This window comes from Choloepus didactylus (assembly GCF_015220235.1).
Source record: "Choloepus didactylus isolate mChoDid1 chromosome 25 unlocalized genomic scaffold, mChoDid1.pri SUPER_25_unloc1, whole genome shotgun sequence".
NCBI lineage: Eukaryota > Metazoa > Chordata > Mammalia > Pilosa > Megalonychidae > Choloepus > Choloepus didactylus.
Genome location: NW_023637606.1, coordinates 4,637,547 through 4,654,450, shown reverse-complemented (window position 1 = coordinate 4,654,450; position 16,904 = coordinate 4,637,547). Strand labels below are relative to the sequence as shown.

Below are 16,904 nucleotides of genomic sequence, written 5' to 3'. Positions count from 1 at the left end.
CTCTTGTCTTGACCCGCCCAAATTGCAAGTCTTTGAAGCTTTCTGTATTGGGCGTCTTAGAGTAATTGTTTTAGAAAAAGAAAAAAGGATTAAAAAAAAAATGGGCCCTCCTCACAGATCTAATGGGTTATTGAAATGCTAAGAGACAAAGCAATTAGGGCCATTAAGGAAAGGTCCACAGGGCAGAGAGATCAGCTTTTCTTCGGGATTTGCATATGAGCCTCAGGGCCTGAGCTCTGCCCTTCCCCTTTCTATGTTCACCAGAGCTCCAAAAATCCTCCACTTTTATTTTGGAGTTTTTTGTGCTGTTTTTTTTTTTCTATGCCTGTCTCCTCTCTGCTGGACTGGCTGCTCTCAGATTCTCGGTGTCTGGTCTCAGTCTATCTATGGCTGGAGTTTGGATCAGTAGAATGAGTCTCCGATAAGAGCTGCCACTGCAGTTCTCCCTTCTCCTTCCCGGAGCTGACAGCCCCTCCTCCCACGGGACTGAACCTGGCAGGGAGGGGTGCGGATCCCCTGGCCACAAAAACTTACAGATTTCGCTGATCTCAGCAGTTCCACATTTTCATGAGTGTTGTATGAAGTATGCCCAAAATCAGATTGCTCTGTGATGTCCAGTCCACGCAGTTCCTGGCTTTCTACCTACTTTACTGGAGGAGTAACTAAAACACACAGCTCACCAGTCCGCCATCTTGCCCTGCCTCTCTATATGTAATTTATTAATTCAGTAAAGCTTTTCTATTTTTCAGGGGAAACAAAAATGGGTAAAATTATCACCCATGTGTGTTCTTGCCCAGGTGTGCTGACGCGGGCTCAGACAAGCTCCTGGGACTGTCAAATCTTCAGGAATTTTCTGAGCTGCAGGGTGTCTCCCACTGAGAGCCTGAAATCCACCCTGGTGGGAGTCTTCACACCACAGGAATTGGCAAGTGTCACAAATGAGCCCCCTGTCCCCTGATCTGACCACCCAGAGCCAGTTGTTATGCATCTCCCAGTATACCACTGCTAGTGGGGTGGAAGGGAAGGCAATTTGGCCAATTTTCTGGGTTCTTTTTTTCCTGAACTCTTACGGCTCCATTCCCCAGGGAAATCCATGGAGGCTGAAGGCAAATTTTCCAAAATTTTAAGCAAGAGATTAAAGCAAAAGACCCTGGGCCATTTTAATCAAAATGAGGAACTTGGGAGCAAAAAGAAATAGAAGAAACAGAATGAGGAAACAATTAGGGAAGAGGAAGAAAATGTCTGAGCAACCCAAGTGAAGGATGGAAAGCAACAGTTCAGACTCAAGCGTGCCCTCTTATTCCTGATTATTGAACCTTCTGTGACGGCCATGTCAAACAAATACAGATGCAGGTAGATCGATTTCACAGGCCACTGTGTCCCCATCCCCCAGCTGTGGCGATCCTCAACTCGCCGCCAAACCCACCCCATCCATGCTCCCCCAACTCCTTCTCCCATACACACACCCCCCAATATCAACACGCTTACTTCTGAACCACGAGTGTCTTCTCCTGGTCACAACCAACTGAAATGAGCGCCGTCTGCAGAGGAGAGAGGGAGGGCCAGCGTGAAAACCCAGCTGGGGACACGGGCACACCTGAAGGGTTTGGAGACGGAGCTGCCCACGGTCCCCAATGTGGGGACTGGATGCCAGGGATGCACCAAAGCTGCAAAGTGTATGCATGGCCCATGAACACCCCATGTAGCTGGCCCACCTCTTAGCAGCTTTGCAGAGGCTGGACCTGATTTACAAGAACCCAGCACAGCGCCTGGCACACACAGGGCACGGGAAAAGTGGATGAGGTAACAGTCTGGAAGGAATCAACAGAAAACAGAAAAGAGAAAGCACGCAATTTGGGATCAGACTGACATTTTTGGAGACATGGTTCCCAAACTGGGGTGCATGGTACCCTCCCAGGTGAAGCAAGGAACCCGAAAGCCCCAGGATAGAGAGACTTTGGGTCTCTGAAAACCGCTGAATGCGTATTTAAACCCACATGGTGTCACGGTGGAACACAATGCAAGGTTTGAATCCATTTTTAAAAGAGGCCAGAAATCTTCCAAGAAAAGCCCAGCGAGGGCTGCTTCTCTGCGGACATCCTTCTGCAGCCCTCCCCTCACAGCTGCCCCCTCCCCACCCACCTGGGCCCCCAAGCAGGGTCTCCCTGCTGTCAGGGACACCTGTTGTTTCTCAGCTGCCCACCGGGACCCCTGTTCCCTTCCCCCAGCCTATCCGATGCCCCTTCCTGCAAACTGAATCAGGAGATTGAGAGACCCCAGGCAGGAGACCTCATTTCTGTCTCCAGGACCCTGCTCTTCCCCAGTTTCCCCAGCCTCCAATAAGTCCTCCTTTTGCTCCAGGCAGGGGGGGATTTGGAAGCTGAGCGAGCTGGCTCCAGAGGAGGCATCCGTCGGGGAGAACGACCGATCCACTCTCTGCCTCGGTTTCCCCATCTGAGAAATGGGGAGAATCGCAGCACCTACCTTGTGAGGTTGCAGCGCTCACTACTGGAGCTCTTGCATGTAAAGAAGCTTCCAGAACAGAGCCTGGCATGTGGTAAATGCTCACTTTGCTTGAGCTGCAGCCGAGCCTTGTTTTTCTCTTCAAGCAGATGATTCAGAGGTTTTTAGGACATTTCATGGAGTTGCGCAACTATCGCCGCTGTCTGATTCCAGCACATTTTCATCTCCACCGAAAAGAAACCCCGGCCCGTGAAGCAATAGCTCCCCATCCCTCCCCATCCCTTCTCCCAGCCCGGGCAACCACTGCTCTGCTTTCCGTCTCCAGGGACTGGCTTCTTCTGGACGTTTCACATCAACGGAGTCAGACAATAGGTGGTCTTTCACATCTGCCTCCTTTCACGCAACATCACATTCTCGAGGCTCTCCACGTTGCAGCAAGTATCAGAACTTTGTCTCTTTTTATGGCTGAGTTGTATTGCGGGATGCAGACGCACGGCATTTTGTTTATCCATCTGTCCTGTGCCCGGGGGTGGGGGGCCTGTCACCCCAACCAGGGAGAAGCCAACCTGTGCCTCTGCCCATACTCGTTTTTTTAAATACAGTTTTATTGAGATATATTCACATGCCCTACAATCATCCACAGTGTACAACCAATTGTTCACAGCACCATCATATAGCTGTGCATTCATCACCACAATCAACTTTTGGACATTTTCCTTACAACAAAAAAATAATAATAAATAAAAGTAAAAAAGAACACCTAAAATATTCCCACCCTCCATCCCACCCTATTTTTCATTTAGTTTTTGTCCCCATTTTTCTACTCATCTGTCCATACACTGGATAAAGGGAGTGTGAACCACAAGGTTTTCACAGTCACACTGTCACCCCTTGTAAGCTACATTGTTACACAATCGTCTTCAAGAATCAAGGCTACCGGGTTGCAGTTCAACAGTTTCAGGTATTTCCTTCTAGTTATTCCATTATACTAAAGACTAAAAAGGGATATCCATATAGCACATAAGAATACCCTCCAGAGTGACCTCTCGACTCTGAAATCTCTCAGCCACTGAAACTTTATTTTGTTTCATTTCACATCCCCCTTTTGGTCAAGAACATTTTCTTAATTCCACGATGCTGGGTCCAGATTCATCCCCGGGAGTCATATCCTGTGTTGCCAGGGAGATTTACACCCCTGGGAGTCAGGTCCCATGTAGGGGGCAGGGCAGCATGATCACCTGCTGCATGATCTGCCCTTAATCTTTGCAGAACACAAATTGTGCTGAACATGGGGCAGCAAAGGGCTTGCACATACCAGTGGCTTGAGGTCCACGCAGGAGATTTCCTTGTTGGCTATGTCCAGGGTGATGGTGGACATCGTGGGCCTCTTTATGCTGCAAAGGGAAAGTGAGTTGGTGTTATTGGAGATTGTGTCATACTAAAAAGCATCGCCGAGGCATTCATTCATTCACTCACTCATTCATTCATTCCAGCCGGTTGGCTGAGGTCTCCGATCTGTCTCTGGCTCTGAGCTGGGCCCTGGAGATACTAAGGGAAGCTGGCAAGACTCAGTGGGCCCATCCTCCCTTGAGTTTCGACCTCTTCAGGTGTCAGTTTCTTTTTCTTTTTAAATTAACTGCAATTTATTTAAAAGAACATCTAACATCTCAATTTTATTGTTACTGAGCTGCTTATAATGATTTTGCAGTATTCTTTTAACAGCTTTTCTTTTTATTTTCACTTATTTTCTTTTTCCATTCCTCATGTTCATTTTACTTTTCTCTCTTTTTACACTTAATTGGGATGGCATGGTTTTTACCTATTATTCCAGTCTTTATAAGAACCAACTTTTTTGTTTCATTTTTACTTCATATTGTATTTTGGCCTTGGATTTCATAAATTTCAGATTGCATCATTAATTTCTGTCTCATCATTTCTTTTTGCTATTCTTCTAGTTCTGTAAGTTAAATATTTAGTTCATTTATCTTTAGTCCATTTTGTGGGGGGATATAAGTCTTTTTTGGGGATATAAATCTTTTTTAGTCCATTTTTGGGGGATATAAATCTTCCTCTGAGTATATTCTAGCTGTCTTCCATGAATTCTTTGACTCAGGTATTATTTATAGGGGAGTTTCTTAATTTCCAAGTAAAGGAGATCTCTGCTATTGGTGTGGCTTTTGTTTTCTTTTGGTTGTTAATTTCTAATTTTTTTTTTTGGAACCAGGTCTAAGAATGTGGTTTAAAAGTATCAATTGGGAGGACTATTTGTGGCCAAGTAAATGAATAACTGAATGATTTTTTTGTTGATGGGTCCACATCATTCTTTGCTGGGGGAACCGTCCTGTGCATTGTGGGATGTTTGGCAGCACCCCTGGCCTCTGCCCACTACCTGCCAATAGCACTGCACTAGTCAAAACAATTGGAAAAAAAATGTCTCCAAGTATTGCAAAATATCCCTGGGGGCAAAAGGTTTGGTTTTGGTTCTCTTAATCTGTCATTTTCTAAACGTAGCATACTAAAATCTTCCATGGTGTCCGTGCTTTCTTTAACCAAGGTCTCTTCATATTTCTGTGAGGTTTTGCTTTGAGTATTTGCCATGTTGTTCGGTGCATAAAGGTTTACAACTTGTCTTTATTCACTAGACACAACATCTACCTTACTGAATGCTACTTAATATACTTGGCTTTGAGATTATGTTTTATCTTGGAATAACAGTATCACTCCTGGATTTTTTGTCTGATCTTTGCTTGATTGCATTTTCTCATTTATGTTTAACCCATCACTTTATTTATTTTTTTCTTAAACTTTTAATTTTTAAATCATTTCAATCTTACAGGACAGTTCCAAAAACCATACCAAACCCACACAGAGAACTCCAATGTACCACACACCACCCCCAGATATCCTGAACCCCAATTTTAACTTTTTGCCACATTTGCCATATCATTCTATCTTTCTCTCTAACTATCCATCTATCTATTCATGTATCAGTCCATCCATCTGTCTATCCACCCATCAACTATCTATAATCTATCCATCTATGTATCTGTTTTATAAATCTTTGAGAGTAGGCTGTATATGTCATTCTCCATGAACACTTAATACTTCTTGTACCCTTCCTAAGAACACCTTAAGTGTGGTTACCAAGTTCAAGAACTTTAACATTGACATGAGGCTTACAGTCTATATTCCAATTTTTTCATATGTCCCGATAATGTCCCTTTGAGCCTTTTTTTTTCACCATTTTTAGATCCCATCCAGGATCATGTATTGCATGTATCATTGTCTCTTAAGTTGTCATCCCTTTATTTGTTTTTTAAATTCAGTTTTATTGAGATATATTCACATATCATACAATCCTCCATGGTGTACAATCAACTATTCACAGTACCATCATATAGGTATACATTCATCACACCAAAATCTATTTTTTGAACATTTTCCTTATACTAGAAAAAGCAAAAATAAGAAAAAAAAATAAAAGTAAAAAAGAACACCCAAATCATCCCCCCTCCCACCCTATTTTTCACCCAGTTTTTGTCCCCATTTTTCTACTTATTCATGCAAACAGTCATCCCTTTATTTTTAACTTTCGTCTGTTTATTTTAGACATGTTTCCTTTATTGTTTAACCCAATCTAGGAGTCTTTTCATTGTATGTATGGTAATCACTCACACGTTTGATTTCACTCCTTCCATTTTACTTTATAGCTATTGTGTATTGAATTTTCTGGGTGTTTGCTCTTTTCTCTTTCCTTACTCTTGTTAGCTTGACCAAGAAATAAAAACGCAACAGACATTTCCAAGTCCTCCTCACTCTGCAGCAGGGAAGTATTCCACCTGGGAACTCCTCCCTCCTTCTAGAAGCTTCTCTCTCTCTCGCCTCTGTGGCTTTCCCTGCTTCTCCGCTTTCTTGAACTCTTTGTCCTAAAATGGCTCGTAATTCTGGAGTTTCTTAAGACCTCCTCTCTCCACTCTAGGGCAGCAATGTTCAATAGAAATATCCTTTGAGCCACATGCAGAATTTTAAATTTCTGAGTAGTCATGTCAAAAAAGTAAAAAGAAACAGGTGACATTAATTTTAATTATATATTGCCTTTAACCCAAATATCTGAAATGTTTTAATTTCCACACATAGCCAATAGGAAAATATTATTAATGAAACGTTCTACATCCTTTTTCTTTCACAAGTTTTTGAATACTCTGCTGTGTCATTTACTCCATCTTCTTTGATGCAGTCTTGTGGGAGCAGACATATTAGTGTTGATTAGGTTGGAACCTATTGGTGTTTCCATGGAGACATGACTCAATCAACTGTGGGTGATCACTTCGATTGGATAATTTCCATGGAGGTGTGGCCCCACCCATTCAGGGTGGGTCTGAATTGAATCACTGGAGCCATATAAAAGAGCTGACAAACAGAAGGAACTTGGAGCACCTAAGAGTGACATTTTGGAGAGAGCTGAAGCTAAGAGAGGAAAAAATGCCCCAAGAGCAACATTTTGGAGAACACCATTTTTCAACACAACCTGGGAGCAAGCAGATGACAGCCATGTGCCTTCCCAGCTAACAGAGATTTTCTGGATGCCAATGGCCATCCTCCAGTAAAGGTACCCTACTGTTGATGCCTTACCTGGGACATTTTATGGCCTTAAGACTGTAACTTTATAACCGAATAAACCCCCTTTATAAAAGCCAATCCATTTCTGGTGTTTTGCATAATGGCAGCGTTAGCAAACTGGAACACCCGCCAACCCAGACTTGACCTTCTGCCATCACTGGCTCTCTCGGGGATCTGGAGCCTTCCCGTCCACTGAGGCAAGCCAGAAGACAGAAAGGCCTCTGCATCTCTCTGCTCCATCTCCATCGTGTCTGCCATGTTCCTCTCTCAGGGTGCCCTCCGTGCTTGTCAGGCTTCTCTCGCCTATCCCTGGAGCCCCGTGCTGACCTCTGAGCCCCTCCGCACATCATTCTGGCTCCTTCCAATCCACTCTCCACCCCGTGGCCTTCAGGGGTGGGAGGGGGCATCTTTCTGAAATGCAGTCTGAGCCCCGGCCACCTCTTTGCCAAAAATCTCTCGGTGGTTTCTCTTAACGTGCCCTGCGTGGCAGGCCCCCTGCTGAGTCCCCTGCACCCCGGTCCCCTCCCTCTCTCTGCTTCAGGGCCGCGGGGCTCCCTGCAGCTCCTTCTACTTAGCTTTGCTCCCTCCTGCCACAGGGCATTGGGGCATGCTGTTCCCATGCCTGGGAATGCCTTCCTCTCCCTCCTTGTCTTGTTCATGCCCACATGTTCTCCAGGTCTCATCGGAATTGCACCTTCCTCGGGTAAGTCCCCTCCATGACTCTGTGGGCTCTTGGATGACCTGGCCTTTCGGTTGCTGGAACTGCGCTGGCCGTTCTAGAACAACTTGCACGGTTATTGCACCATCACTCGCTCAGCTCCTGGGAGCGACTCCATCCTTGTCCTGTCCTCTCTTTGCCTTCATTGGCCAGTCTCCCACGCCCCTCCACCTCTTCTCAGGAGCACCCCACCTGGTCAACATCACTGAGAGCCTCTGCCCGGGCTCCCAGGACCTGCATCCCTGTGTGATTTATCAAAGAGGGCAGTGTCGGGAGGGGCCCCAGCCCCCAGCCTGGTCAGGAGGAGGGGGACGTTGCCTGCACCGCCAGCCCTGCTCCAGGTGGGCAGACCCCACCTTCTTCCGGGGTGCGGAGGGCTTCCGGGGTTCCTGGGTCATTGCTTGGAGGGGCACGGGTGGGGGGGCATTGCCAAGGAGGAGAGAGATTCCAACAGTGTATTCAGTCAGGTAAAAAAGCTGATGTGCCCATTTATGTTGCACCGTTCCATGGAGAACTTGGGGGGCTTCAACTTCCCTGCTGCTACGGGCTGAATCATATCCCCCAAAAGGACATGGTCAAGTCCTGTGGCCTTATTTGGAAATAGGGTGTCCGAAGATGCAGTTAGTTAAGAAGAGGACTGTTCTGGTTTGCTAAAGCTGCCAGAACGTGATATACCAGAAACGGACTGGCCTTTACAGTAGAAGTTTATTACTTTACAAATTTACAATTCTAAGGCCTTGAAAATGTCCAAATTAAGGCATCAAGAGTAGACACCTTCTCTGAGGAAAGGCCGATGCATCTGGGGCTCCTCTGTCACATGGGAAGGAACATGGCTGGAGTCTGCTGGTCCTTCCTCTCCTGGGTTCTGGTTTCAAATTAGCTTTCTCCAAAATGTCTCCAGGCTTCTGTTGTAGCTTCTCTCTCTCACTCCTGGTCATCCTTGCTTGTTTCTCCTGGGACGTAGCTCTCTGAGCTTCTGGGGGTCCTCTGTTAGCTTCTCTCTTGGCTTCTGCGGGTCCTGGCTCTCCTTGCTTCTCCCGGGAACAAACTCTGGATTACAATTCTTAGCTTCTCTCCAAAATGTCTCTCTCAGCTTCTCTGAGCTCTCTCTCTCTCCGTGAGTGCTCTTAAAAGACTCCAGTAAAGAATTAGGATCCACCTTGAATGGTCTGGTGACATCTCCATGGAAATAACCTAATCAAAAGGTCCCACCCCATGACTCCCAGGGTGTAAATCTCCCTGGCAACATGGGATTGACTCCTGGGGATGAGCCTGGACCTGGCATTGTAGGATTTAGAAAGTCTTTTTGACCAAAAGGAGGAAAAGAAATGAAACAAAATGAAGTTTCAGTGCCTGAGAGATTTCAAATGGAGTCAAGAGGTCACTCCGGAGGGCATTCTTATGCACTATATAGATATCCCTCTTTAGTTTTTAGTGTATTGGACTAGCTATAAAGAAATACCTGAAACTGTTGAACTGCAACCCAGTAGTCTTGATTCTAGAAGACGATTGTATAAAGACCATGTGATTGGGAAAACCTGTGGATCACACTCCCTTTATCCAGCATATGGATGGATGAGTAGAAAAATGGGGACAAAAACTAAATGAAAAATAGGGTGGGATGGAATGTTTTGGGTGTTCCTTTTAACTTTTATTTTATTTTTGGAGTAAGGAAGATGTTCAAAAGTTGATTGTGGTGATGAATGCACAACTATATGATAGTATCACAAACAGTTGATTGTACATCATGGATGACTATAGGGTATGTGAATATATCTCAATAAAACTGTATTTAAAAAAAAGTCCACCCACAATAAGTCTGCACCCACAAGAGTGAATTTAAAGAACATAATCTTTTATGGTGTAATAATACATTCAAACCAGCACAAGGTCAAACTGGATTAGGCTGGACCCTTAATCCAACAATGACTGGTGTCTTCATAAGAAGGGGAGAACTGGACACGGATAGACAGACAGACAGAAAGGAGACGGTCACATGACAATTGGGGCAGAGAGGGCCACGGCCGGCTGGCAAGCCACCGCCAGAAGCCAAGAGAGAGGCACGGAACAGACTCTCCCCACAGAGGGAGACCGATTTCAGACTTCCAGCCTCCAAAACACGGGCCAATATATTTCTGATGTCTTAAAGCCCCTCGGTTGGGGGTGCCTTTTTACGGCACCCTGAGGAAAGCGAGATGCCCGGGGACAAGTCACTCAGCCTCGCCCCATCTCACTTCTCCTCTCCGTGAAGTGTCGTCGGCCGTTCTCGTCTCACCGCCCCTGCAGAGGGTCTCGAGGCCACCCCTCCTCTCCCTGCTCCTGCTAAGAGCAGAAGGCCACGGCCACCCACCCCGGCCAGGGCGCCCTGATACCTGGACGTGAAGCTGGGGTCGGCCCTGCCCCAGTGCTGCTGCTGCTTCAGAGAAATGTTCTGTGGAGCCCGAAAGAACACCCGGCGGTAACGTTAAGGAGGTCGCGGTGTGGGGACCCCGGAAACCATACAGCCTGTCTCTGGCTCTGTTCTCTGACTCTGGATCTCGTTTCCTGGCTGCCCTTGTTCTGGGAGCCATAATCAGGGGTGGCTTTGTTTTTCCCTCTTGTTTGGTGGCAACGTGACCAGAACGATCGAGAGGGTGGTTGAGGCCTCGCCAGGTCCCTCTGCAGCGTAAACTGCCAGACGCCTTTCTGGAGTTCTGGGATCAAGTTCAAAGCCCATGGCAAGTTCCACTTGGGCCCTATGAATCCCCCGGAACCCATCTCTGGCTCATCCCCGGGGGTTCCCCACAGCCATCTCCCCCTATTTCGCCTCGGTCCCGATGCCTCAGTTTACCCAGCTAGCCCAGCTCTTGGCGCTCTCTGGGCTGGCCGAATGCCCTGTCCTGTGGTTTTCTGTTTGTCTTTCCACTGGAGGGACAGTGCTCAGGGCTGGGGGTGGGGGTGTAGGGAGAGGGTTGGGGAAGCAGGGGCTGTGTCCTGTCCAAATCCCTCAGGCCCTTACTCTGGACTGGGCATGTGTAAGGCGGTGGGGTGCAGTCAGGGGCACCCGCGGGACAGTGGGAGGGCCTGGCTGGGCTGGGGGATGACCGCGCCCGTCACGGGGTCCCCTCTGCCAGCTCACCAGTCGGTGCTTTGTGTTGCCGTCATAGGTGTAGCCATCCTCGTAGGTGATGACCTGCAGCCCCAGGGAGTGGGGGTTGCTTACTGTCACCTGGGCAGGAGGACACACAGGAGAAGCGGGGCTGGGTGGAGCAGGCAGGAGGGAAGGGGGGCCCAGACATCCACAGAGGTGAGCCCCCCACAGGCCTGCAAGCACAGTGGGCAGTAACCTCTCCACCCACCCACCCAACCCGGGACGTGGCCTCCGAGCCCCACTCTGCAGACCTCCCCGAGCAGCTGAGCTGGGAGAAGCCTGGGGGTCACTCTGGAGGAGGAGGCTGAGAAGAGAGAGTGCCTGGGGTCCGGGGCCCACTTGAGCGTCCCTTGTATTTCGTGATGCTTTCCACCCCTCGCCCCCCGCCCCCAGTTTTCAGTTCCATTCAGCTTGATTATCTGGGTGCAGGCCCCTGGTTTTCAGCCCTGGGGATCCCAGGCTCTTAAGTGGGAGTTACAGAAGCCTGTTTCTGGCTGAGTTAGGAAGAAAAGGTATTCATGCCAAGGACACGGAGAAGACAGAGCAGGCCGGGCTTGGCAGCTGTTCTGGTTTGCTAGTGCTGCCGCTATGCAAAATACCAGAAATGGATTGGCTTTTATAAAGGGGGTTTATTTGGTTACAAACTTACAGTCTGAAGGCCATGAAAATGTCCAAATTAAGGCATCAACATGAGTATACCTTCACCGAAGGATGGCCAATGGCTTCTGGAAAACCTCTGTTAACTAGGAAGGTACTGTTTGCTGATCCTGGGTTGTGTTCCAGCTCCTGTCTCAGCTCCTGTGAGTTCTTCAAAATATTGCTGTTGGGATGTTTTGCCTTCTCTTAGTTTCTCCAAACCAACCACTGGGCTAGTGTGCCAATTTGAATGTATTATGTCCCCCAAACGCCATTATCCTTGATGTAATCTTGTGTGGGCAGACCTATCAGTGTTAATTAGAGTGTAATTCTTTGAGTGTTTCCATGGAGATGCGCCCCACTCAACTGTGGGTGCTGACTCTGACTGGATAATTTCCATGGAGGTGTTGGCTCGCCCATTCAGGGTGAGTCTGAATTAAATTACTGGAGCACTATATAAGATCAGACAGAAGGAGAAAGCTGCTACAGCCAAGAGGGTCACTTTGAAGAAAGCACAGGAGCTGCAGATGAGAGACAGTTTGAAGATGGCCATTGAAAGCAGACTCTTGCTCCAGAGAAGCTAAGAGAGGACAAATACCCTGAGTGCAACTAAGAGTGACATTTTTGAGGAACTGCAGCCTAGAGAGGAACATCCTGGAAGAAAGCCATTTTGAAACCAGAACTTTGGAGCAGACACCAGCCACGTGCCTTCCCAGCTAACAGAGGTTTTCTGGACACCACTGGCCATCCTCCAGTGAAGGTATCTGAGTGCTGATGTGTTACCTTGGATACTTTATGGCCTTAACACTGTAACTCTATAACCAAATAAACATAAACCCTTTATAAAAGCCAATCCATGTCTGGTGTTTTGCATTCCAGCAGCATTAGCAAACTAGAACATCTAGCACCTCCAAAGTGTCAGCAAAAGTCTGCTTTCAGCGGCCGTCTCTGAAATGTCTCTCTCAGCTGCTCTGAGTTCCTTCTGTTTGTGAGCTCCTTCACAGGACTCCAGTGATTAAATCGACCCACCTTGAATGGACAGGGTCCATATCTCCATGGAAATAATTTAATCAACCACTTCACAGACAGTTGATTGCATCATGTCTCCATGGAAACACTCAATTAAAGGAGTCCAACCTAAACAACACTAATACATCTGCCCCACAAGATTGCATCAAAGAACATGGCGTTTTGGGGGGCATAAAACATCCAAACCAGCACAGTGGCTCCTTAGAAAGTTGACCAGAGTTACCACATGGCCCATGAACCCCACTCTTAGGCATTGACCCCAATGAACGGAACGCAGGGGCTCGGACTGATACTTGTATGCCGATGTGCAACGCAGCATCATTCACAGTTGCCAAAAGGGTCCATTGACAGATGAATGGATCGACAAAACGTGGCCCATCCACACAATGGAATATTATTTGGGCTATAAAAGCAAGTAGAGTGCCGCTCCATGCTACAACACAGATGAACCTTGAAGATGTCATGTGGAGGGAAGTAAGCCAGACGCAAAAGGACACCATGTGTGATTCCACTTACATGAAGTATTGACGGTAGGCGAAATCACAGGGATAGAAAGCTGACTGGAGGTTATATCAGGGGCCAGGAGAAGGGGAAATGAGCAATGGGGACAGAGTTTTTGTTTGGGGTGCTGGAAACATTCTGGAAATAGAGAGCAGTGATGGTTATGAATGTGATTAATGCCACTGAATTGTACATTTAAAAATGGTTACTGTGAGAGTTTGAAGCTTTATGGGCCCCAGAAGATCATGTTCTTAAAGCTAATCCATTCCTGTGGGTATAGACCAATTGTAGGTGGGAACTTTTGATTAGGTTTTTTCAGCTGAGGCATGCCCCAAGTAAGCCTTCATTCTCTTCCTGGAGTCCTTTACAAGAGAAGGAAATTCAGAGAAAGATACAGAAGCTGAGAAAGAAAGCCACAGGTAGACCTCTCTCTCTAAGCCATCTCGGGAGATGAACTCACTGCCCTCCCCGCTACATGGGACCTGACTCCCAGGGGTGTAAATCCCGCTGGCAACACAGGATATGACTCCCTGGGATGAATCTGGACCTGACATCGTGGGATTGAGAAAGTCTTCTTGACTAAAAGAGGGATGGGAAATGAAAAATAAAAAGTTCAGTGGAAGAGAGGTTTCAAATGAATTTGAGAGGTCATTCTGGAAGTTATTCTTATGCATTATATAGATAGCCCATTTTAGTTTTTAGTGTATTGGAATAGCTAGAAGGAAATACCTGAAACTACCAAACTCCAACCCAGCAGCTTTGACTCTTGAAGATGATTGTATAACAATGTAGCTTACACTGTGTGACTATGTGACTGTGAAAACCTTGTGGCTCACACTCCCTTATTCCAGTATATGGACAGATGAGTAGAAAAATGGGGATAAAAAGTAGAGGAAGAATAAGGTGGGATGCAGGGGGGGAGGGGTGGAATGCTTTAGCTGTTCTTTTTACTTTTATTTGTATTCTTTTTTTTTTGGAATAAGGAAAATGTTCAAAAATTTATTGTGGTGATGAATGCACAACTATATGATGGTACCGTGAACAATTGATTGTACACTGTGGATGATTGTAGGGTATGTGAATATATCTCAAAGAAACTGAATTTTTTAAAAAAAGAGAAAAAGGAAAGTCACAGATGGAGCAGCCAGCAGCTAAATGCCAAGAAACCCTGGAGAGAAGGGAGAGAGCAGCAGATGCTGCTGTGCACCTTGCCATGCAGCAGAGGAGCCCAGGATCGCCGGCAGCCAGTCTTCAGGGAGAAAGCATCGCCTGTTGAAGTCTTGATTTGGACATTTTTGCGGCCTCAGAACCACAAACTTGTGAGTTAATAAACCCCCATTGGAAAAGCCAACCCAGCTCTGGTATCTCGCATGTCAGCAGCTTAGGCAAACTAAACGGTTACAATAACAAACTTGATATTATATATAGATGTTTCCATGGTAGAAAAAGAGAGGCGGGGGGAGCCAGGCGAACGGACAGACAACCGGACCTCCAGCCCAGCCCCGACACTTCAAGGCCTGCTGAGGAGAGAGTTGCAGAGAGAGAACAGTCTCCATGAGGTCCACTGAGTGCATGTCTCCCCGTGGGATAACAGAGATAATGCTGAGGAATTCACGGAGCCCTGGAAGGGGCTCTGGGATGCACTTACTATTGGAACAGGTGATCTGCCCGGCCGGGGTATCATCAGAGCTGACAACTCCAATTGACTGTTCATATCAATGGTATACATTTTGTCCTCAAATTCACCTTGCAGAAGCTCAATCTAGGTAGAAATGAACAAAAAAAAAAAAAAAGAAAAAAGAAAAAAGAAAAAGAAAAAGAATGAGATCCACTCCCTGCTCCCAAAAGAAAGTAGCTGAGAAGTGGTTTCCTAGGGATGGAGCGCAGAAGCCTGGCTGGTTTCCCCCTTTAACTCACACCACGATCTTCCCACCAAACTCTGCACCCCTCCTCCCTCCAGCACACCCTGCCCCGACTTCTACAGCAACTGCTTCCTTGCATTTCTTTTTTGCATTACTGTCCATGTGTGTACTTGAGATGATGTAATTTAGAAGTGCCCATTTTCAGAAATTGTCTTTTATGTCTTGTTCCGGTTTGCTAACGCTGCCATCATCCAAAATACCAGAAATGGATTGGCTTTTATAAAGGTGGTTTATTTGGTTACAAAGTTACAGTCTGAAGGCCATGGAAATGTCCAAATTAAAGCATCAACACGAGTATACCTTCACTGAAGGAAGGCTAATGGCATCCGGAATACCTCTGTCAGCTGGGAAGGCATGTGGCTGGCGTCTGCTGATCCTGGATTGTGCTCCAGCTCCTCTCTCAGCTCCTGTGTGTTCTTCAAAATGTTGCTCTTGGAGGTGACAGTGTGATTGTGAAAGCCTTATGGATCACTCTCCCTTTATTCAGTGTATGGATGGATGAGTATAAAAATGGGGACAAAAAACTAAATGAAAAATAGGATGGGAGTGGAGGTTGTTTTGGATGTTCTTCTTTACTTTTATTTTTTATTCTTCTTTTTCCCTTTTTCTGGTACAAGGAAAATGTTCAAAAAATAGATTGGGGTGATGAATGCACAACTATATGATGGTACTGTGAACAACTGATTGTACACTATGGATGATTGTATGGTATGTGAATAATCTCAATAAATTGAATTTAAAAAAATGTTGCCCTTGGGGTATTTGTCCTCTCTTAGCTTCTCTGGAGCAAAGTGTCAGCAAAAGTCTGCTTTCAATGGCCATTTCCAAAATGTCTCTCTTGGCTACAGCAGTGAGCTCCTTCTGTCTGAGCTCTTATAGGGCTCCAGTGATTTAATCAAGACCCACGCTGAATGGGCGGGGCTACACCTCCATGAAAATAACCCAGTCAGAGTTATTACCCACAGTTGGGTGGGTCACATCTCCATGGAAACAACCGAATCCAAAAGTTCCAACCTAATCAACACTAATACGTCTGCCCCCACAAGATTGCATTAAAGAATATGGTTCTGTGGGGGGCATAATACATCCAAACTGGCACATGCCTCTTAGGAGGGCCCCCTGCCTGTGGGTTTTTTTCCTTCCAATTTATCTTGGAGCAACTCAGGCCGTGGGGCCATAGAACGATCTGGATTTTCCTGGAGCAGTTAAATACATGCCTCTGTTCTTGGCATTGCCAGCAAACCAATAGCTGGATTCAGAGGCTCCGTCAGACTCGGGTTGGATCTCGCTGGCAGGACCCAAGGAATGGGGTGATCTTTTGTTGGGGAGCACGTAATGTCTGGTTGTCTCTGTTTCTGATGTCATCAGCTGAGGATGCTCCAAGCCTGCATCTGTGAATCCAACGGGGGTTGCCAAACACTGATATCCTGCCATTTTGTTGTTATGTATTAGCAGGAATAGTTGTATAAGAAGATATTTCCCCTCAACTACTATTTGCTGACCCAGCACAGCTCAAATGAAAGACGGAATAAATGGCTTGGTTCTTTTCCTTTTATTTGCCCAATTTTCAGGATAATGAACCGATTTCCCGTCATGCTAGGAAGGTGAGCAATTAGTTGTGTTTTTTAAAAATATCATTACGACTCAAGTGTCCATCAACAGATGAATTGATAAACAAAATGTGATATATCCGCATAATGGAATAGTATTCAGCTGTAAAGAAAGGAATGAAGTTCTGATAACATGGGTGAACCTTGAAAATACTATGCTAAGTGAAAGAAGACAGACACAAAAGGATCAATATTATAGGATTCCACTTATGTGAAATATCTAGAATAAGCAAATTCACAGACAGGAAGTAGATTAGAGGCTACAGGGGCTAGAA

At 46.3% G+C, this 16,904-nt stretch overlaps 1 protein-coding gene across 1 annotated transcript in view; it reads right to left on the bottom strand.

Moving 5' to 3' along the window:
- The window catches only part of CATSPERD (cation channel sperm associated auxiliary subunit delta), a 99,686-nt gene that overhangs the window by 28,330 nt on the left and 54,452 nt on the right, over nt 1–16,904 (bottom strand). The window contains exons 13-17 of the mRNA XM_037823991.1: nt 14,746–14,859; nt 10,920–11,009; nt 10,174–10,232; nt 3,779–3,857; nt 1,489–1,541 (exon numbers count right to left, since the gene is read on the bottom strand). Of these exons, the coding sequence (XP_037679919.1) occupies nt 1,489–1,541; nt 3,779–3,857; nt 10,174–10,232; nt 10,920–11,009; nt 14,746–14,859 (395 nt within the window). The remainder of the gene's footprint in view (nt 1–1,488; nt 1,542–3,778; nt 3,858–10,173; nt 10,233–10,919; nt 11,010–14,745; nt 14,860–16,904) is intronic.